The following is a 21,072-nucleotide window of genomic DNA, read 5'->3' on the forward strand; positions in this document are numbered from 1 at the left end:
TATTAAATTAAAGTTGCAAGCAATGCTGTTTATGAGATTCCCATTTGAGAAGTTATTCCCCAGTGCCCAAGACAAATTCTTTTCATCAGTGTAGGACAAGGACAACTCTTCAAAATACAATTAGCCGCAGACTTCATTTGATTACATTCATTAAATACAGTGTGTATGGTGGGGTTTAACAGCGTGCTCTACCTGCTCTAAGTACGGCATGTTCCAGCTTATTTGCTGTCTCAATAAAAACCATGCGATAAAATCAACAAGGACTGTGTTGGCAGTATTAAATTATTATCCTATTATTGCTCTCTAGCAGAGTGAACTGGGAGCAGTGCTGAAAACTTGTTTCTGTCTTGCCTTGGGAGCATGGGCAAATACCTTCACCTCTCTCTTTTTCCTGTTTCTCTTTAGCAAAAGGGATACTGGACAATTTTGTGAAGAGTCATGACAAAAATACGGTGTAGAAACTAACAGTTGAGCTCCATTTGATCTGAAACATCCATTTGAACTAGTCACCCTTGGCCTCCTGTTCAGAAACTGAATGCTTCAAGATGAGATGCAGCTCATCTCCCTAAAATGGCTGTGTTGGCATGAGATGCACCTTATTATTTTCCACTGTCTGTAAATGACTCTAGACAGCTGCCTCAGATGTGGATGAATACCTAGGAAAAGCTCCCCCTTTGTCTCATCCACTCCACAGGGTGTGTGTTGTGTCTGGTCATGTGTTTCGATCACATTTCCTTTCATTACCTGGCCACAATGTCTACAAACCCAGGATCCCCACCTGCTGACCACCTCGATGCACATATCTATTTTGGAAGCGAGCACTGTACATTGTTTATAAAACACAGTGTAAGGACTAATTACCTTTCATTTTCCTTCTTATTTTCTTTTTGTTCTTTTTTTTTTCTTTTTCTCCAGGCTGCGGGGCTCCTACCAAAACTTGAATGGAGGCTACCTTTCTGATGCTTTAGTAGACTTCACAGGTGGAATTCAAGTGCAATTTTCATTGAAGGATCCACCTCCTGATCTGGAGGAGATACTGAAAGCAGCTGACAAATCTCGGTGTCTCATGGGGTGTAGCACCCCAGGCCAGGTAAGTCACAGGGCCGGTAACATCCCTCTCTTGGTTTACTGTGTTCACTCTTTTAAGTTGTAGAGGAAGTCTATAATCACTCCATGCAATAGTTAGGGTTTATGGATGCCTGAAGGGATCTTGGCAGCAGAAAGTAGATAAGGTTATTCGGTTAGGAATGGAAAGGCATTTTGGCAGATGTAAATGGATTGGTCTGTCAGAGAGGGAGCTGTGGCTTCTCTCCTGGCTAATTCCACTGCAATAGTGGGGTGTCCTCTTGCAGCAGGACTGATTTTGGCCTCACAGGTTTGTGATCAATTCTAGCAAGGCCAAAATGCACCTTTCTTCTGTGAGAGGATGCTATTATCACATCGTGATTTGCAGGTTACTGGTATTAATTCTGGGAAGGTGCAAAAGGCTTTGTGATGCTCAGTGAGTATCTTGATAAAATGTCTCCAAGGCTTCCCTCGCAGCATGTAAGGGAAGACTGCAAAGTGTGTGGCATTGCTTCTGTAGTGCCTGCTTCACCAGGACATGAAGCTTGGCTGTTGCAAACAAGCCAAGGACTAGCACCTGAACTCAGGTGGCTTATGATGGGCTCTGAGTGGCAGAGAAGTTCTGCAGACCCCCAGTCCTGACTGCTAGTCACCCAGTGCAGCTCATTCTGCAGTTGCCACAGCTCTGGACCATTGAAGGACTTGCAAATAAGTGAAGACCCATAGTTTTGTTAAATTTACTGGCTTGCTTATGTCTGAGAACAACAGTCACATTCCTCTGGAGTGAGTATCTCAGTATCTGAGATACTGCTGTAGTCAAAACTAGTTTTTTTTAGTGCTGTTCTGGAGCTATGGCTGTACCTTCACAGTGTGTCAGAAAGCTAAAAGCTGTGCTTTCTCCCTTCTGCAGGCAAGCAGGAACATAGAGCTGAGGAATGGGATTGTACAGGGTCATGCCTACACTATCACAGGAGCTGTGAAGGTAAGATCAGGGACTTGTTCCTACCTGGAGGTCTTGTACTGATGATCCACTACAGGGCAGTTGCACTGCTGTTCCATTCAGAGAATTTTAATTAGCGTCACACTTAGGAGGGACTGTTGAAAGCACATAGTTCAAATTCCAGGAGGTGGAAAGATTCTGGCACAACAAGAAGAGGGAGGTATTCAAATCTATAATTTTTTGTAATGGAAAAATGCAACTTATATTCAGTTTTGTTTTGGGACACTTCAGCAGCAAATAAAGCATTTCTGGAGATTTTCATTCCATGCTGACTCTTAAAAAATTTGCTTTTCTGTTTCAAATTGAAATAGAAGCACTGAATGAAATTTTGGGATTTGTCACATGTTGCAAATCTACATTTGTTCAGCTCAGTCACAAGCTGCCAAAAATCACTGTGTGAAAAGTAAATCACTGGTTCAAGAACAGCATTTCTGCATCTTTTAAAACTGTTCTACTCATGCAGAACTCCTCCTGGCTGGATATTAATACCGATGATCTGAAAACAGAACAAATTTATCACATGGATCAAAAGAAATGAAGGATTTTTTGCAACCAGAAGTTAGAACTTGGCTTACCCCAGTAAGCTGTAGTGCACACAGGGAGAGTTAACAGTGAGCAAGGCCAAGAAGGAAATGAAACAATAGCTGTGCTGTCAAGCAAGGTAGCTACAAAACATTTGAGTCTCGGCACCTAAAGTACTTTGGAAAGGGATATTGTTTTCCCTTAGCTGTTTTCTCCCTTCTCTTTCTCTCTGATGTTTTCCTGTATGAGCTTGGCTTTGGTTCATATCCACTCATGCCATGGCATGCTTGGTGCCATCATCATAGCATGCTGCTTCTTGGAGGACACTTACTTGTAGTCAAGAGGCTAAAAAATGGCTCCAGAGAAGGCCCCAGCCAGGGCATGGGCCTCTCTCCAGGTCAGGGGCAGAAAGATCCCCAAATCTATTGGAGAAGAAGCAGACTGTTCCAGCCTCCTGCTGCTCGTGGTATGCGCAGAGAGGAGAAACACTCTTTGCCCCACATTATAGAAGTGCCAAGGCATCCTGGGGGCTGTCCTGTGGGGAAATGATTAGAGGCTGGGCCTTTGCCTGGGAAGAGTCTACCATGGCATTTGTTTCCAACACTGCCTGTGTGCATAAGGAGAGACAGAAACAAAAGGTTTGTTTCTCTTTTCCACTTCCACCATTTTGGCTTTATTGGAAAAAGTGGGTTGCTTCTGACTTAAATCAGTGGCAGCAAGAGGAGAAAAGCGCCAGAAACCTCAGCTGTTGGAAACCACAGTACTGTAGATATAGAGCCACAGATTCTGTTTATCATCTCTCAGTGCTGACTGTTGGCTTTCACTCCAGGCAGTCTGGTGACCTCGTTCCTCAAAGTCTCTGCCTCTGCTGACTCACAGGATCAGATGTGCGGAATTAGGCACTGGAATTTCCCAAGGCTGTTGAATTCATGTGGTGTGGCAGGAATGCTGCTGATTCTCTCTGTGTCAGCTATTCATTATCCTCAGGAAAGCAAAATGGGCGCAGTTTTCTCTCACACATCATTCCTTTGCAATGTAGCGAAAGGCCCTGCTTTTTAGCTTCAGTCAAATGAGATCAGAGGTTAAACCAGGTCTCTAAGGTATAGAGGAAGATCCATTTTATTACCCATCTCTTCACTGAATATCATGATTGTGAAAAGCTGTGATTGAATTTGGTTTTTTTTTTCCTCTTTACAGATCCGCTACAAGAACGGCTGGACACATATCATCAGGATTTGGAATCCGTGGGGCCATGGGGAGTGGAAGGGGCCCTGGAGTGATGAGTATGGTCTTAAAGCTTTAATGTCATAGAGAATCAATCTTTTATAGGCTTATTGTAAAGAACCTCTGCCTTGTACACATTTTAACAAAACAGATATTTCCAAATCAATAAATTATAAGCGTTATTTCCATCTGCAAAGCAACTGCCCACAGAAATCCAATCCAGAGGAAACTAATGTAGCCTCACTAGGCTCAGGTATCCCTTCTTGTCTGGGTGTACATTTTACCCAGTGCATGATTCCAGATAAGTGTTGGATGAAAGGGTTGTTAATTCCTGGGGTTAGCTCTGACCATGTCCCTAGGTGCCGACTGGCTGCTTCTATTGAATTCCCCTGCAGCAATCATGCATCCAACTTCCTCCTTTTTTTTCCCCTGCCCTGAGTCTAAATCTAGGAAGAGGATGGTTAGACAAATCCATGGAGTATGGCAGTATTGAACACAGAGGGATAAAAAGGGTCCTTGGTTATTACAAAGGCAAAGATCCAGAGAATGCCTTGAACTGACCTTTAGGATCCCAGATGCAGCTTTGGGGATGCAAAGACCACTTTGCTGCTGTGTGTATAATCTACTATCTCTTTTGTAAAGAAAGGAATTATATAGAGGAAGACTGCAACAGTGTTTTGTAAATAAATAGATGTTAGTTTTCCTGTTGGAATAGCATCAGTGTTTTCATGACTAGAGAGATGTTCTTGCGTCAGTCTTAGGTTATCCCACCTCTCCTTGTTGCTAGGATCACTCACAACTTCCCTGCTGAGAAAAGTCAGGCTAGCATGATGCATCTGGATGGGGTGGTGGGTTGTGCAGACATGTTTAAGGCTGGGATAATATCTATCTGCTCAGGCAGCATCCTCCCATTTTTTGGAAGAGTGAATACAATCCTAGCTGTAATTGACATGTCAGTAGCGCATTCACAGGTAAGCAGCATAAATCAATAAATTATTGATTCATGCTCTGTTTAGTTATCTTAAACTCTGCAGAAAGTACAATTATCACTTAATTATAAACATGCAGCTTGGAAACAACACATTTGACTGGCTAATGTGCTCTCAACATGTGAATGAAATATCAGCGCTTCAGAGTGCTACGCCTTGGTACCTCACTAATTTCTCCACCATGGGGCTTAGAGGGCAGAGGCAGGATTCCCCATCCCAGGGTGGGCAACTCAGACAGGCACAGCAAAGGTGCAGAGCTCTGTTTGCTGGCCTTGGCTATGAAGGTGTCAAGCACAGTCCTGTTCCCAGTGTGCAGTTTGTTTACCCTCTCTGATCCCTCATGACTGGACAGGCTGGTTAGAGACATAGGCTGGCCAGAGAGATGAAAAATTGTGCCTCACATCTTCTTGTTGATTTGTTCCTTTTTGCAGGTCTCCTCAGTGGGATTATGTTGAGCCTAAATACAGAGAAGCCCTCCTCAGAGATAAGGATGATGGAGAATTCTGGTATTTTCCTATTGATCCTTTGTCTACCAGGTTTTCTGTTTGTCTTCACTATGAAAAAAAGAGTCATTTTGGCAGTACTCTGTTCTTAGTGATGGCTCAAGACACCCTGTGTTAGCTATGTGCAAACAGCAAATTGGAGGTTGTCCTGAACTCAGGGTTTCAGAAGAAACAAGACCTGAAAAAGTGGAGCTGGCAAATCTTAAGTAACAAGCTGGTGAAAAAAATGAAAAGTGACAGAAGTAAAAACCCATCCCCCTGAGACCTGTCACACTGCCATTTCCCATAAAGTACCTGGCTTGAACCTTGGACTGACAGATGCTTGAAGGGGACAGGTGGCTAAGCAGGTCATAGAGCTTGTGTGCTTGGCTGCTCTGCAGGTGTTTGTGGTTTTTCACTGCCTCTGATTACTCTCAGACACAGTTTAGCCATGTATGAGCCATCCTTTAGAAAAACTATTATTATTCAGAAAGTGCACATTTGCCCTGTGAGGCTCTGAGGAAATCAGGGCAACAGCAAGTTGGCCTGAAATAGACACTTGAGGCTTAAGCAAAAGATCAATGTGGGACAGGACACTGTGGAGGGAAAAAGCAAGGGGCAGAGATGTGCTGGTGATTTCAGGGCTCCACCTAGGGACTCCTGAACATGCCCTGTGATTTACCTGAGGCATTAGGGGCAGCTAGGGCAGCCCAAAGGCATTGAGAGCTGACCTCTTCTGCAAGGTATCAGCCAGTGCAGCTACAGTCACCTGCAATGTTCTCAGTAATCCCTCTCTAGAGACATGGATGGTGAATGTGAACACCTAACTAGTGTCATCACAGAACGGGTCAGGTTGGAAGGGACCACAGTGGGTCATCTGGTCCAACCTCCCTGCCCCAGCAGGGTCGTCCCAGAGCACATGGCACAGAATTGTGTCCAGATAGTTCTTGAACATCTTCAGTGAGGGAGATGCTACACCCTCTCTGGTTGATCTGTTCCAGTGCTCAGTCACCCACATAGTAAAGAAGTTCTCCCTCATATTCAGCGGGAACTTTCTGTGCATCAGTTTCTGCCTGTTGCCTCTTGTCCTACTGCTTGGTGCCACTGAGCAGAGCCTGGATCCATCCTCTTGGCACCTTTGCTTCAGATACTTGTAGGCATTGATGAGGACCCCTTTCGGTTCTCTCTTTTCAAGGCTGAACAGGCCCAGCTCCCTCAGCCTTTCCCCATAAAGGAGTTGCTCCAGTCCCTTAATCATCTTTGTTGCCCTCCACTGGACCCGTTTCAGGAGTTCCATGTCTCTCTCGTACCGAGGAGCCCAAAACTGGGCACAGCACTCCAGATGTGCCTCACCAGGGCTGAGCCTTGACCTGCTGGCAATGCTTTTCCATCTTAAACTGCTTTTCCTCCTTCTCTGCAGGATGTCCTGTGAACACTTCCAAGAGCAGTTTTCATGGCTATATATATGTAACAACACCCCATCGTTTCTGGACTTCGGAGATCAGCACTGCACAACATGGTCTCTGGAAAGGCACATCAACCTGTGGAGTCCTGAGCCTGCCACAAGAAGGAACTACTATTCCTCAGGTAACGAACACTCACCCAGTCCTCTCCACTGATGCCTATGGTGAAACATTCACTCTGAGCACCAAACTGCAGAAATATTGATTGCCAGTTGTTAATGCCTGCCATTTCCCATTACAGCACTTACCAGCTAAACAGGCAGACGCAAAGCAAAGGCACTGGCTGCTGAGTTAAAACGGGAGACTTGTGATTTAGGAACCCTGGGCTCTTTAAATCAAAATGAGCTTGTATATCTTCTTGCAGCCAGGTGCAGTAGGTGTAACTGGGGAACTCATCAGAAAGTCTGGTTTGGCAAATATGTGGTTGATTTTACAGAGCAAGAAATACTCTGAAATTAAATGGATATGAAATGAAAAAATTATGCTACAAAGCTCTATTTTTTAAGGTAAAAAGGTCTTTGAGCAGATAATATCCATTGGTTTTACTGCCTGTGCAAGGACTCTTCTGGCATTGCAAGCTCCAATCATAAGAAGTAATTTTTTTTTTTACATTTTTATCTTAATTTATCTCATTTATTTTACAGCTGCATCACTATTTGGACTCTGTCTTTTTAATCTAAGATGGTAGCATGTGATTAGTGAAGGGGCTTCTTTTTTTCTGCAGTGCTGATCCCTGACTTAGCAGTAAATGGGTTTTGGCTTACAGGCTTCAGGCTCTTCCTCATAGCCAGCTCACCATGTCTCAAGGTGGGATAACAAAGCAATGCCTGTGCTGCTGCACACCATGGGCATGGCAACTGAGTGAAGAGATGCAGGGCCTGAACTGAGAGTGTGTGGGCAGAGGCAGTTTCCTTGGAGCTATGTTTTCTACCAGCACTCTAGTAAAGTTCCTGTCCAAGCACAATCATGCTAATTTGCAACTTTCAAGGCCACCCAAGGCAGGTATCTTAGAAGTTCAGACTGGCTTAAGGTCTAGACTGCTTTAAGCAGATGCTGCCATCTCAGTCCTTTTCCTCCAGTTTTGGCATTTCACTGCTTTTTTATGAGATATGCTTCCTGCTAACCAAAACCTTGGCCAAAAAGAAGCCTTTTCCCTCTGTTGCTCAACATTCTGTCTGTCCACCACAAACACTAACATAAAGGAAGGAGAGGATAGCCTTGCACCATTTTGTTCTTTTCTATGTGCTTATGATCTCCAAACCACACTCCTTTAACTCTACCACTGGGTCAAGGCATCTGACTAAGAGTCGCTGCTTTTCTGCCACAGGACGGTGTGCCATGTAGGTGAAGCAGATGTTAGGAGTGTTGAGAAATCTGCATGACTTTCTTGACTTTGCCAGAGATTTCTAGAATGATTAATGTGCAATTAGTTTAACTCCAGCTGCCTCAGCTTCTAGAGCTAATGTGTAGACTGCAGTGCTCTGTTGTATTGAAAGGATCTGGGAGCAGTAACTACCTATTGCTCTGTTTCCATTTAAGTAAGATCTTACACAATAGGCTACTACTGGGACATCTCTGTGCCTACTATTAATCTATTAACACTTTCTCAGCAGGTGCAGTTTCAACAAACCCTCAATATTTTTTCAAAGTGCCAGATTATGACCCCAAAACCTATAATGTAGTAATTTCACTCATGCAAAAACACGCTGAGCATGTGCAGGATGCAAAAAACCTGAAGATTGGCTTTTTCATCACCATGGTAAGCACCGTCAGATATCATGTAGGCACTGTTGTTCTCTGTGTGCTTTATTATACCTGTATGTGGAAGTGAAAGACTGAATTGCCTTTTGGTCTGTAAAAAGAGCACAGTCAGTATGTTGTGTGAATTTCTGAATGCCTTCTATTGTAAAACTTCACAGGAAAAGTAGAGTTAGGCAGGCTTCGCTTCCTTTATTCATGTCTTAGGGAACAAATGTTAAACTTTTAGTTTTGTAGCATCCCAAAATAGCCCTAGGAAACTCAGGGAGTCCCCAGGCTACAGGATGTGCCAGGGCAGTATCCTCTGTACCCACCAACAGTACTGGTGACATACCTTGCTGGCCTGGCACAGTGCATGCCAGCCAGCACTAACTACAGCCCTCAAGCAGTATTCCAGGTATAGCAGAGAAACAAATGGTCTTTGTTCTCCCAAGTGGGTTTCTCTTACTCATCTCCCTCTTTTCTATCACTGAAATGACATGTAAAAAAAAATAATTTACAAAATACATGGAAGCCTTTGCTTGAGTCCAGTGCAGAGATAACCCACTCAGATATCTGGGACCTCCCCTACAGTTTCTCTGGTTTTCTTTCTTGGTTACTGTCCAAGGAGGTGCCTTTTCAAGGGCAGTTGTTGTCAGAGCATTACCAGGCTTACTGAAAGCACAATTGCTAATGTAGATGAATGCTAGCCTTTTCCAGGGTGTTTTTGTTCTCTGAGGAGGGTGGGAGGGGATTGGTCTTAACCCAGAGAATAAAAGGAAGCAGAGATTGCTGTGACCCCAGCTTCACATTCTCCTCATCATTGGAGAGGTTTGCCCTAGTCCCAGACTTTGAATAACTGATGCTGTAAGTCTAACTGCTCCTCATAAAGAAAAGGCATGGCTTTGTAGCTTATAAAAAACGGGGTCTGAGAAATAAAAGATGTCATGAAAAGAGCACCCCTCCAGCAAGTGGAATTCACTATCCCTCTGCGAGGAGATCCTCTGCCCTGTGCAGATATCAAGCCTGCAGGACTCCGTGGGGCTAGCTGTGCCACTCAGCAAGAGCTGTAGCTCCTGGTAAGTGAGGAATTCACTCCTTACAGCATCCCCAGCACTCACCAGGCACATATGCTCTTGCATGATGCATGTCCATGTTGATTAGTTACCCAGCTTAACAGAAATGACCTTCACTCGAAGGTGATGCCTTGATGAGGGTCTTGGGTCCCTCAAAAAGAGGTTGTTTAATCAGGAAGCAGATTAAGGGGCAGATATTCCCTATTCTTGCTTTATATTTAAATTTATTCCCCTCCAGTTGATGCTCAGGTATGTTTTCTGTCTCTCGGTATGTTCCCATGGATGGATGAAACTCAATGAGTTTGTCAAGTCTGGATGACATGGCCTCTCTGGGTTGTCAGCTCATAGCTCACCGCAGGCTCAGTTTGGGCTTCTGAGCCTAAGTGACTTCCTACATAGAGCTGAAGGGCAAGGCCAGAACAGACTGTTACTAGAGGCACCACCATTACTGTGGAGCACCTGGTCAGTGAGGGAAAGGGAATAGTTATGCTGCTGTCACACCATAGCTTTTAGTAATATAATGGTATTGGTACAAATTTGCACAGAGATTATACAGAAAATATTCCCTCGTGGACTCAGACTAAATATTTTGACATGAGAGCTGGTCTACATCTCCTCACAGCCAGCCCAGTGTCCTGCCCTGGTAGCAGCAAAAGCCAAGTCCAGGAGCTAAAACTGGGTGGGTGTAAGTGCCACTCCCTTGCTTTATTTCCTCAGCGACTGAGGGCAATCAGAGGTGGCATCTTTGAGTAAAAGTTTACAAGGGGTTTTCTTTGCACAAAGAGAGTGCAATTGGCAAGATTCATGTGGCTTCATTCTTCCTCCCTGACCTGCTTTCACTGCCATTATTCATTAGCAGCATTGTTCATTGTTCGGTACCTTTTGAGATGCAGTGAAGTAAAAAGAGTATTATCACTTAGCAGGATGAGAGGGGAATGCAGTGCAGGCAAGGATGCAAACCAGCATGGACATATCTGATAGCTCTAGGAAGCCTTTGATTAAATATAGACGTGGAACACTAATACATGTCTGTGAGGGAAGTTTAATGTTGTGTGATGGAGCTGAGAAATGTATAGAGGCTGATTCCTATCTCACACCAGTTTTGATTCCATTGAGATATTAATCTGCTTCTGCTTTTTACCAGAAGGAATGTGGAATGAGACTCAAAAGTGGAAAAAAAAAGGATTACACCATTTATTTCTTTGCAGCACTGCCCATTTCTATCTGCTCAAGATCTGACCCATAATACTTGGCAGTCTGTGTACCTCCCAGCTGTCTGTAATAGTAGTCATCCTTTTTTTTTTCCTTTCAAAATAGCAGTTTTATGTTATTGTCTCCCAAAGGCATGGCTCATAAATAACTCTGCCACGCTGTATAACCATTCTAAATGGAATTTATACACGCTGATATATTTTGGGGAATATGTTTAGGAAGGGTTTTTTATTATGCTATCTTTACATGTCATCATAGTAATAGCTGTTGCATTATATTTGTTTCATCTCAGCAAAAATACTGGAATAACAGATGAAAGATCAGAATGCTCAGAATGCTCAGTTTTCTTGTGACACTTACTGGTTTGGATTGTAATTCTTGAAGCATTGTCATCTGGGTGACACGCTTAGAGGGCTCTCTGACCCCTCTGAGTCACAAAAGATCTCGGGAAGTTACAGTAAGAGTATTCATCCTTGATTCCTTCATGAACTCCAGTCTGCTTAATGTTAATTGAAGTTCTCTTCAAATCCACTTACATTCCTTTTGCCTTCTGTTTCTTTCAGTTCCTTCATGCTTGTGCAATTTTGATGTGTCCTTGAAAACAGTCCATCCAGGTGATGGGCTTTTCAGGCCGTTGGGGAGGTTAAGGCATGTTAGATGCAGTGAGTATTTAGAGAGCTGTGGGAACACAAGGCTGCTGTGAGTGTGCTTGCTGATTTATTTTGGTTCCTGATATGGAGGGAAAATAGCCAGCTATATTTTTCTTTCAGGAGAACTCCAAAGTTCTGAAACAAGTTTTTTCTCCAATTCGAGATGTGACCAACTACTTTATCTTGAGCCCAGGAACCTATGCCGTTTATCCTGCTACAACAGAGAATCAAGAATTTGAATTTCTCTTGCGAATTTTCATAAAGAATCAAGACTACAAAGAGTAAGATAATCTACACTCCTTAAAGGCCCCAGACTTGCAGTGTGCCAGGAATTAACTATTTAATGTCAAGATAATTAATGTGGCAATTTGCTTTTAATGTATCCTTGAAGCGTGTTGGGAAGGCACAGAAGAGTGTTAAGCACACAGCGCTGAGGGGGATCCAACGTACAGTCAGATGCACAAGGATGGCCACTGCAGAGCAGGGCAGTAGCTCATCTGCAGCCACAGGGGTGCAAAGGTACACCAGGGAGCTTTGGTACACAAGGGAGCAATAATTGTGAGATATGTCCTCCACCCCTGATTGTGGAGAAAATTCTCTTTACTGAAAGGAGGACTGGGATCTTGTTTTTCTTAATTCTTGGCAGCTGTTATGCAGTTTCTTATGTTCTGCCAGCTGGATGCCAGATGGATCACGTCCCATTCTGCTCAGAGTGGGACCTAGAGAAGCAAAGAGCAGTGAAAGACCTTGATTCTTTCATTCAGCCACCTCATAGACAGGCTGGCAGGGCTCCCTGTAGCTATGAGACAGGCCTTGAAGATAAATTTGTTGGAAAAATGCTATCTTAGTTCATGCAAAGGCAGCTATTACCACATACACATATTCACATTATCACATGAATATCTGGGTGTGATTTACTTTACATAAGCAAATCCCAGTATTCAGCCTTTACCAAATGACCTCCAAGCATCAGATGTGCAGTGGCTTCCCTTCAGCAAGTTTTATAGTGGAAATGATTTCAGCTCTTGCCTCATTGGCCTGTATTTTAATAATGAGATTGCTTTCTAGGCTTTGGCCCCTGACAAAAATAGCCCAGAACCAACTAAGGCAACTCCTTAGTTGTGGAAAACAAACATAAGAAGTCTGTGCTGTGGGCTGGACTGCCTTCAGCACGATGAGTCATGCATGAGATGGCTCAGCCCTGAAAGAAGCACTTTTCAGGAGAGCCTCTGACTCTCATTGAACTTTCTGAGCTAGGCCAAGCATGGAGATGCCCTTCCCATGGGTATCTGCAGCACTCACCTATATAATAGCACTGATGTTATAAAAATAGAATCTGGCTTGTCTAATTTCTCTACCAAAGCAAAATTCATGTATTGAATGTTGCTACTAAGTGTGTCTCAGAAGGAAGGGTGACCCTGGCTCAATTTCAGGCAGTCTGCAGACATTTAGAAGGTGTTGCCTTTTAATAGCCCAGATGCTGTTTTTATTCCTGACTGTTAAGCTAGGCAAAGAGAAAGCAGGTGAAAAATTTATGTGGCTCAAGGCAGAGCAGCCCTGTCTTCTGTGTGGTGAATTTAGTACTGGCATGCTTGGAGTAAAACAAGTTACCCTTTGTCTGCTGCTCATGCCAACAGAGCTAGCTTGGGGACGGCAGTAACCCCAGAGCAACTGGAGACTTGGATCTGTTTGTGACTGTTTGCACAGAGAGACCCAGGACTGGTGCAACAGGCTTGACTGAACTGGGGCAGGCTGGGCAGTGTGAGTGCTGAGCATCTTGTGGGGCTGTGGGCTGGGCAAGGCCTACTCTTGGTGCCTGCCTTCTGCCAGGTCTTCAAATCAGTGCTCTGAAAAGGCCTGTTTTCTCCCAGTTTGACTCTTGTAACTCTTTTCTAGGAACTCAAACTCCCTGACCAACCCAGTGTTGCCGATGGTAAGAGTCTGTGAAGATGTAGATACTGGTGGTGGTTCCCAGAGACCTGACTGTTCAGTAGTCACCTCTACTGCCTCCTCTTCATCTGCTCTTTTCTACCTTTACCAGCCATTACGTGTTCCAGAGTTCGACTCTGGCATCCTGCGACCTTGCTGGGAGAGCAGGGTACCTCTCTGGAGAGATGGAAGTGACAACAAAGCCCTTCCTCTTCATGTCTTATTCAGAGCCTGATTTTTAAGGAAACAAATCTTATACTGTCCCTTTGTCTGTCTGTCCTTTTCACCTCACCATCTTTAACACTTTGACCAACTAAATATAGCAGAGGAGAGAGCAGTTGAAAGATACTAAATTCTCACAATGTCTGTAAAATGTATATCTACAGAGTAGAGAGGGGGAAACTTTGACTAGTTCCTGAGAGTGGCATTATACATGCCTTCCTCATGGGAATGGCTTAATTTAGGTGCTTGTACCCTATAAAGCACAGAAATCCATAGAGGTAAAGCCCAAAGCAGATTTCTTCTGATTTTCTTCAGGATATCTTCACAGACGTAGGGCAAGTTACACTTCAAAACTGGCTGCGTCTCTAGTTCAGCCCACATTTCAGCCTGTCTAGCCCAGCTACAATCTGTTACTTGACGTCCTTGCTCTGAACTGTGCACACATTGCCAGAGCTGGTCCAGTCCATGCTACTCTCTCACCTTGCTGCAAACCAGTGCAAACACAGTGCAGGTCTTTGAAGCCACAGGTGTGAAGCTGCTTCAGGAGAACAGAAAACAGTCTTTTGCTTGTGACTCATTTTCCAGCATGAAATTAGAACCCATTAGAGGAATAGTGTAAATGGTGGCTTGTTATCTCTTTCCACTGACAAACTGTCAGTTTACTTGGCTGTTGTCCTTAGCCAATGTTTAGACTTTGATGAATTATGGTACCCACACTTTCTGCTCTTGTTCAGGTGTTTAGGCTTCACTGGTGTGAATTATCTTACACAGAGCTGAAGGCATTAGGCCTTGGGCTTAGATTTTTTTGGAAACCTTTATATAATGTCAAGTTCCCCTTAGTGCTTGGTGGATCTTCTCAATGGAAAGTTGAAAAAAATCACTTAACCATTGAATTGCAATTGTTCAGGTAAAGTCAAGCCTGCCTTGGGACTGAGAGGGTACAAGAGAAAGGAAAAGTCAACTCCTGTTCTGTTTTCTTTGTTCACATGAATCTTCACATGCCCTGAGCCAGTGATACCAACTAGGGGCCATCAGTAAGGATCAGGCTTTTAATCTCTTTATTCATGTATTGGCTTGTTAAATTCCACCCTGGATGTGATCTGTCATCTTCCTTAGGCCTTGAGCTGCTCCTTTCTAGTTGTACTAAATGCTAACACCCAAACTATGCCTCTTCCTTCATTGCAGTAGCTGTTCCTCACTCCTAGCCCACTTCACTTTTGGGATGTTAAAACTCAGCCTGTACTGTACATTCCCTGTTCCTCTTAAGTGCTGTTTGGATTGGCAGACTTTTGCCTCCAGTTGTTTTGTAACTGAATTATTTATGTCTGTACTTTGTCTTTGATGCAGGATGTACCGACACAGAACCAGGACAGCTCATATAAGGCTCTTTTCCTAAGATACGCTAAGCAGGTATCCTATCTAAAACTTCTTGCTGAATAAATAAATAAATAAATAAAGACACGTGGACTTGCAAAAAGAAAAACTGAACTATGATGTTGATACAAATCCATCTAAATTTGGTTTTTTAAATGTAGCTTGATCCTCAAGTGGATACCCTGAAAACAGTATTGACTGACTTGCCAAAACCCACAGAAAAATGGGACATTCAGCTGGGATAGATTGGCTAGTGCCATATATCAGTCGAATATCAGAGATTTGTAGTTGCTCTGGTGATGGGCTTGCATGTGTACTTTTTTTTTTGGCTCTGGTTTGTTTATTTGCTGAAAGCAATTAGAAAGTCTTGGGTATTCCCCCCCCTCTCATCAGCATCATTTTCCATTTGCCTTCTCAGCACTTGGAAACCAGACATCAGTCAGCGTTTGAGTAATTGATTCCTGCTCTTTCAGAGCCAAGCTCTGTGTTCACAGGAGAAGCTTTTAATGGTTTAATAAACTGCTATAAAGAACTCCTTGACTTACTCAAGAGGAAAAAAATCACTGTTAAAAGTCTCTGCACAATGGACCTCTTGCTGTTAATAGTTATATCAGTGCATGAAGGTGAAAATGAACATGACCTGCCACACTGGGTGCCCCAGGGGTGTCTCAGGAGGGAGGCAGCCAGGTTTACTGATGGGCAGCTCTGAGGGAAGCAGGCAGCAGTGCCTGTGCTCCCAGTCCACTCACACAGCTGCCTGCTGTGCCTGCCCATCGACAAGTCCCTAGCTAGGGGCTGGTGAAGTCAGTAGGTGGTCCCATCACTGCTGAAAATACCCCATGGTGAAGGCAGTGCCTGTAACTGCCCTGCAGACTCCTGTAGGGGAGGATGAAGATTTGCCCAGCACTGTGGAGGGCTTTATTATGCTCCTGAGGGGGGTGCTGATGCTCCTCTGATATATAAGCAGAGGTTCTTCTTGGTTGCCACAGAGCATGAGAAAAGGAGTTTTGGGCAAAAGTGACACAGGAGACAGCTTTATGCTCACAGACCTCTCTTTGCATTTTATTCTGCATTAGGGCTCAGCTGTTGATGCCTCGCAGCTGCAACAACTGCTTAATGAAGTGATCCTGCAAGGTAAAGCTTTTACAACCCTGCTGATGTCTTTGGTGCTTCCTTATCCTGAGACTAGTGTAAATTAGACAGAGGATTTAGTGGTGTCCTGATAGTCCTCAAAAAATCCTCATTGTGGCTTATTGCGCTGTTGGATCAAACACGAGATGGGCACAGCCCGAGGGCTTGAACCAGCTCAGCCATGCACAAGGCTCAAAGTGCTCTTAGGACTTGTTAGCGCAGCATAAGTGGCCTTTCTTATGACAGACATTTCCCTTCCCCTTATTTCAAGAGGGAAGAGTTTCCATCAGGGCAGGTAGGTGGCCAGAGACTGTGAACCTGAGCAGAGCAACTATCCTTGGGGAAGGGAGCAGTAGAGATGTCTGAGATGTGTCAGAGTCCCTCAGTAGAGCTCAGCTTGGCACAGAGCCCTTGCTACTGTTTGAGAATCTGAGCCAGATGTGGGGCTTTTCAGCTATGTGAGCCTTCAGACTGGTGTCCTCCTTCCCACTGAACGGTGTCCTGATGCCAGTCACACCCCTCGTTCTCTCTAATTCCTTCTGTTTTGTCAATCCTTGCAGATGAAATGACCAGCCTGGGAGGAAAATTCAGCTTCGATTCATGCAGAGGCATTTTAGCTCTGATGGATGTATCCTTTCAGCAGAAGCAATAAACTTCCCCAGTGCTGCCTATCCTTGCCTTGAGTTATGGGTGAGCTGAGCATCCCCATGTGAGAACCTGCAAGTGTGCAATTAGCCACAATCCTCAATAAATAACTGTCCCAGAGTCTATGCAGGACTTTGCTGTGCATGCCCTGGCTCTGGTGTGTCTGGTGAAAGGTGAGGGTCTTCTAAAGCCAACTCTTGGCTCTCATTTTCCCTTCTGCAGGGCCTGGGGCTTGGCTAAGCTTTGCCCTCAGGCAGAGCCTGAGACAAGAGTCAGCACAGAGCTTAGGCACAGCTTAGCTCTCCCATCCCAGCTGCACCACGCTGGCCTGTGGTGGCACTTGAGCAGGCTGCCAGCACTGCCAGCAAAGCTGGTGTCAGGGGCAGAAGCACTGTCAACACTGAATCACAGGCACTTGCCTGGCAGGCCATTCAGCCTTTCCAGTGTATCTTTCCTATTTAGATGGATCACAGAGTCTTTTTGCTGTTAACAAGACAACACAAGAAATACATTTCTGGCTGCTGTAGAACAAGAGGGCTCCGTGATGAAAACATACATTCTTCCCTGTGTGTTTTCTCCCCCTTGCTTGCTCACAGTCTCTTTTCCTCCGTGCCTTGAAATAACTTTGAAACATTTTCAGACCTTTACAACTGCCACAAAATGAATAAAAATGACCAGAAGTCCCTCTCTCTTTCATGCTTTCTGTGCCTAGCCAGCAAAAGAGACTTTTCTCCCTTTCCAAAGCCCATCCTGGGATAAGTGGGCTCTGTGAATGCATGGCACATGCAAGGACCTGACAAAGCCACTGCTCTGCTTTAATTCAGGATGGACTTTTCATAGTCTGGGCTGCATACAACCCATATACAGTGTGACTTATCCTGGCCTGCAAACTCAGGATCAGCTTTTTTCTCTCAGGTTTCGTGGCAGTGGCACTTGCCTCCTTATATTTCACTGGTGATGAGTTTTGCTTTCAGGGAGTTTTCACCATTCCAGCTGCATTAGGTGGGGTGCTTCATGTCTGCCAAGGACTCCTGGATGGAGTATGGAGGGGCGCAGTTTCACTGACACGGTCCTTCGTGCATCCCTGCAGGATGTCTGCTGACATTCCTGGGCTCCTATGGCTCAAAGGCTGTTTCTGCCTTCTGACAGAAGGCATCAGGATTGTCTCCTCACCTCTTACTCCATCAGTGCCTGTTCCTCCAGGAGGATCCAGCCAGAGCTGATAATGTGAAGCCTCATGCACAGAGGCAAGACCACGGGGCCATGTTCATTCACAGGGGCATCCGTGCTCTGTGACTAAATGTCACTGCAGGTTGCTTTGTGGTTAAAGGCACTATATAAATAGAAACCTTTTGTTGTTTGTGAGCACAGATATGAGCAGCTGTACGATGTGTCAAAGATGGTGAATTTAAGCATAATTGAGAGCAGAAAAGCTTTTGGGTTTCTCAACAGACCGAGGAGGCTGCATCTTATGTCTTCATGTGAAGGCAGCATCCTCGGGAACAAAGACAGCCAGGTTTAGCTCTCATTAACTGCTCGATTCTTAACTAAATGCACAGCTCAACTCGAACGGACAGCTCTCACTGCAGGAGTTCGGGAGCCTCTGGCGAAGTCTCGCTAAGTACATGGTATGCGGGGGCTGCTCTCTCTTCTCCGCGGATACTGTACCCTAGGGCTTTTCATCAGCGGGGAGCAGATGCTCTGTGATATCAAAGCACTGCGGGGGGGAGCGTTACAAAGGTTGCTTGCTTAGTGGGTCAGAGTTCCATCCTCTCACGCAAAGGTTGAGAGCTCAGGAAGCAGTGGTGTGTGTAAAGTGCTCCAAATGAGCAGTCGAGGCTTTTCTAGCACAGAGAATATTGAGGGAAATCTGGATAAAGATAGGAAGCTCAATTAGACTCAGAATTTGATGGGAATCTCTGTGTCTGTGCCACCGCTGGTATTTTTTTAAAAAAGCTTTCTAAGCTGAAACGAGTTCTTGAACAGAGTCACCTGAAAAATGTCACTTCCTCAGTGCTGCAGTTCATAGTAAAATGTGTAGGATCCAATGAAAGCCTGTCTGGGAAAAATGTCTCTGCTCCGGGATAAGCATTAGGTCTGGAAGCAGTGAAAACAGTAGCATGGTATTTAGGGTCCCACCTAAATTCCCAGTCGGGACATGCATGGCAGCTTCTCTGTGTCAGGTCCTTCTCTTTCAGTCTTGGTGCAGGACAGGAAGGTTTCCTGAAGCCTGAGTTGGGCTCTAATTTGTTTCATCCCTCTTGAGATAATCTGAGCCTCTTTGGACATGGGGTGCCAGTTCCCCATCTAGCAACAGCACTCTTCCCACTGGCAGCACATCAAGCGTGGCTTGTTGTATGTTAGAAAAGATGACCCCACACCATTCTGGGACTCAGGGACTCCTGGCTTATTTCACATGTTATGGACAATGCCTTTTTGTCAGTGAAGTTGAGTATCCCCATTACTTGCTTGCACACATAAGACAGGGAGAGTGAGGAAAAAGGCTTCCACCTGCACAAAACTGTGGGGCTTCTTACAAAGTAACATTCTGTCAGAGACTTCTGGAAATGGGTCTCCCTTGTCATGGCCATTCCATCTCATCTGTTAAACTTCCTTGCAGCCTATTTATGGAGGAAGAAAAGCATACATAATTAGGTGTGGTAGTAAATTTGGGTAATGGTGTTAAGGGCTTGAATTCTGCCTTTACACTGTTTTTTAGGATATCTTCAGGAAGGAAGACAGAAACCATTCTGGATTTCTTGATGCTGCTGAACTGAAGGGTGCGATACACACAGCAGGTACACCCATAGGTGTTGAACAGCTCCCTTTCTCGGCCCTGTGCCAGTGAAGGAAAGGATGAAAAAGAAAGAGGAAAGAAAAAAGAGATTCAGGGAGAAAGTGGTTTGGATTTCACAGAGGTGCCAGTTAGATCACAGCTCTGCCCAGAGCTCTGTGTTGGGGAGCCAGCAGAGATGCAGAGAAGTGCAGCATTGGCCAGACTAGGTTATCTATAGTCTCTCTAGGTCATGGGTGAAATATCCAGTAGAGGAAAGGAGCAAGGAACAGTGGATGCTTGCACTTGCCCCAATTCCTGCAGTTTCTCTCCATGGCAGTGACTAAGTCTAGAAGGAAAATCCCAGTGACAGGCATTTATTTAGTTTGCACTGACCTCTGTTGGCTACTGAGTGCTGAAACTTGCAGTGAGTGCAGGGGATGCTGTTACATGAGTGAAGCAGTTTAGCTGGGTTGTCCCTCTGGTGACTTTGTGTATGAAATGCATCTCTGACACAGCAATCCTCTTATTAGAGAAGTTCCCATTTGGCTACTTTGAGCTGGGAGGGATTTTGTCCCCAGGAGGAAGCTGGTGCAGGATTGCTATCTGTGGAACACATCAGCTCGGGGAATGTTATGTGTAAATTATTTGTGGCTGAGAGGTGGGCAGAGTATTAGCATGTGCCTGAGGAGTGCAGCACTGACTTGCCAAATGTCAAAGGAGAAGCTGCCAGGTCCATTCTGTAAGAAAGATGCTAAAGTGTAAAACTGGGAGGAAAACTGTACATTGAGAAGTCCTGTCAGCCAAAGCAGTGCAGCTATTTGAAGAGATAAAAAGACACTATTAAATGGCAAATTCAATACATGTTTGGCAGTTTTGAGTGGGGAAGAAGAAGAAAATTATAAGCTCATTATTGCTGTCTTCTGAGCCAGACAGCTACATTTGAATCTGGCTTGGCAAAAGGATGATCCCAGTCCTGGCTTTTAAGCAAGAAGGAGCAGCTGACCCCAGAAGGTGTTTGGGAGCTTGGTGCTGCCTGTGGGAATAGTGTTAATGTATCTAAATACATTAACAATACAACATCTTTGCCAGCTGTTCCCTGAAGTGTTTGGTGCTTTTCCCAGCAAAACACTGAAGTGTGTGTGTAATTTTCACTGTTTTGCTAATGCTTCCAAGCATGATAAGGATGGGGCAGAGTAAAGCAGGCCAGCTGTAATAACAGCATTGCTGCCCTGAAATGCAGGGGCACTGGCCTGGTGTATTTACACACTCCTCACTGACAACAGTAAATGCATCAAAATAACTTTTAAAAACAGGGAAACTAAATCTGTATTTTAAAGCTTGGCTAAAAGCAGAGAGGGGAGTAGCCTTTTAAATGAGGAACTGCACATATCTGTCTTGGGAACAGAGAGAACTTGTTGATGAGGTTAATTGAGAGACGTTGCCAGGTGTGCAGATTTCAGAGCAATTACATCCCAGACTGACCAGGACAAATTGTTGGTGTTTTACTAGTGTAAGATGTGATTATAGCATCTCATAAGCAGCACTACAATGTTTGCTGGAATCTGCTCTCCAGAG

The 21,072-nt window shown here is 44.6% G+C and overlaps 1 protein-coding gene across 4 annotated transcripts in view; it reads left to right on the forward strand.

The window, feature by feature from the left end:
* The window catches only part of CAPN13 (calpain 13), a 76,948-nt gene that overhangs the window by 47,489 nt on the left and 8,387 nt on the right, over window positions 1-21,072 (forward strand). For 3 of the 4 annotated variants that reach the window (XM_051783585.1, XM_051783583.1, XM_051783584.1), the window contains exons 6-18: window positions 916-1,090; window positions 1,976-2,047; window positions 3,785-3,870; window positions 5,232-5,306; window positions 6,703-6,869; window positions 8,356-8,504; window positions 11,541-11,701; window positions 13,317-13,353; window positions 14,919-14,981; window positions 16,022-16,079; window positions 16,637-16,704; window positions 18,281-18,349; window positions 19,441-19,519. In XM_051783585.1, the coding sequence (XP_051639545.1) occupies window positions 916-1,090; window positions 1,976-2,047; window positions 3,785-3,870; window positions 5,232-5,306; window positions 6,703-6,869; window positions 8,356-8,504; window positions 11,541-11,701; window positions 13,317-13,353; window positions 14,919-14,981; window positions 16,022-16,079; window positions 16,637-16,704; window positions 18,281-18,349; window positions 19,441-19,519 (1,259 nt within the window). The remainder of the gene's footprint in view (window positions 1-915; window positions 1,091-1,975; window positions 2,048-3,784; window positions 3,871-5,231; window positions 5,307-6,702; window positions 6,870-8,355; window positions 8,505-11,540; window positions 11,702-13,316; window positions 13,354-14,918; window positions 14,982-16,021; window positions 16,080-16,636; window positions 16,705-18,280; window positions 18,350-19,440; window positions 19,520-21,072) is intronic. The other variant, XM_051783581.1, reaches the window with a different exon arrangement.

This window comes from Manacus candei, unplaced genomic scaffold (genome assembly GCF_025592945.1).
Source record: "Manacus candei isolate 608988 ecotype Guabito, Panama unplaced genomic scaffold, ASM2559294v1 h1tg000017l, whole genome shotgun sequence".
NCBI lineage: Eukaryota > Metazoa > Chordata > Aves > Passeriformes > Pipridae > Manacus > Manacus candei.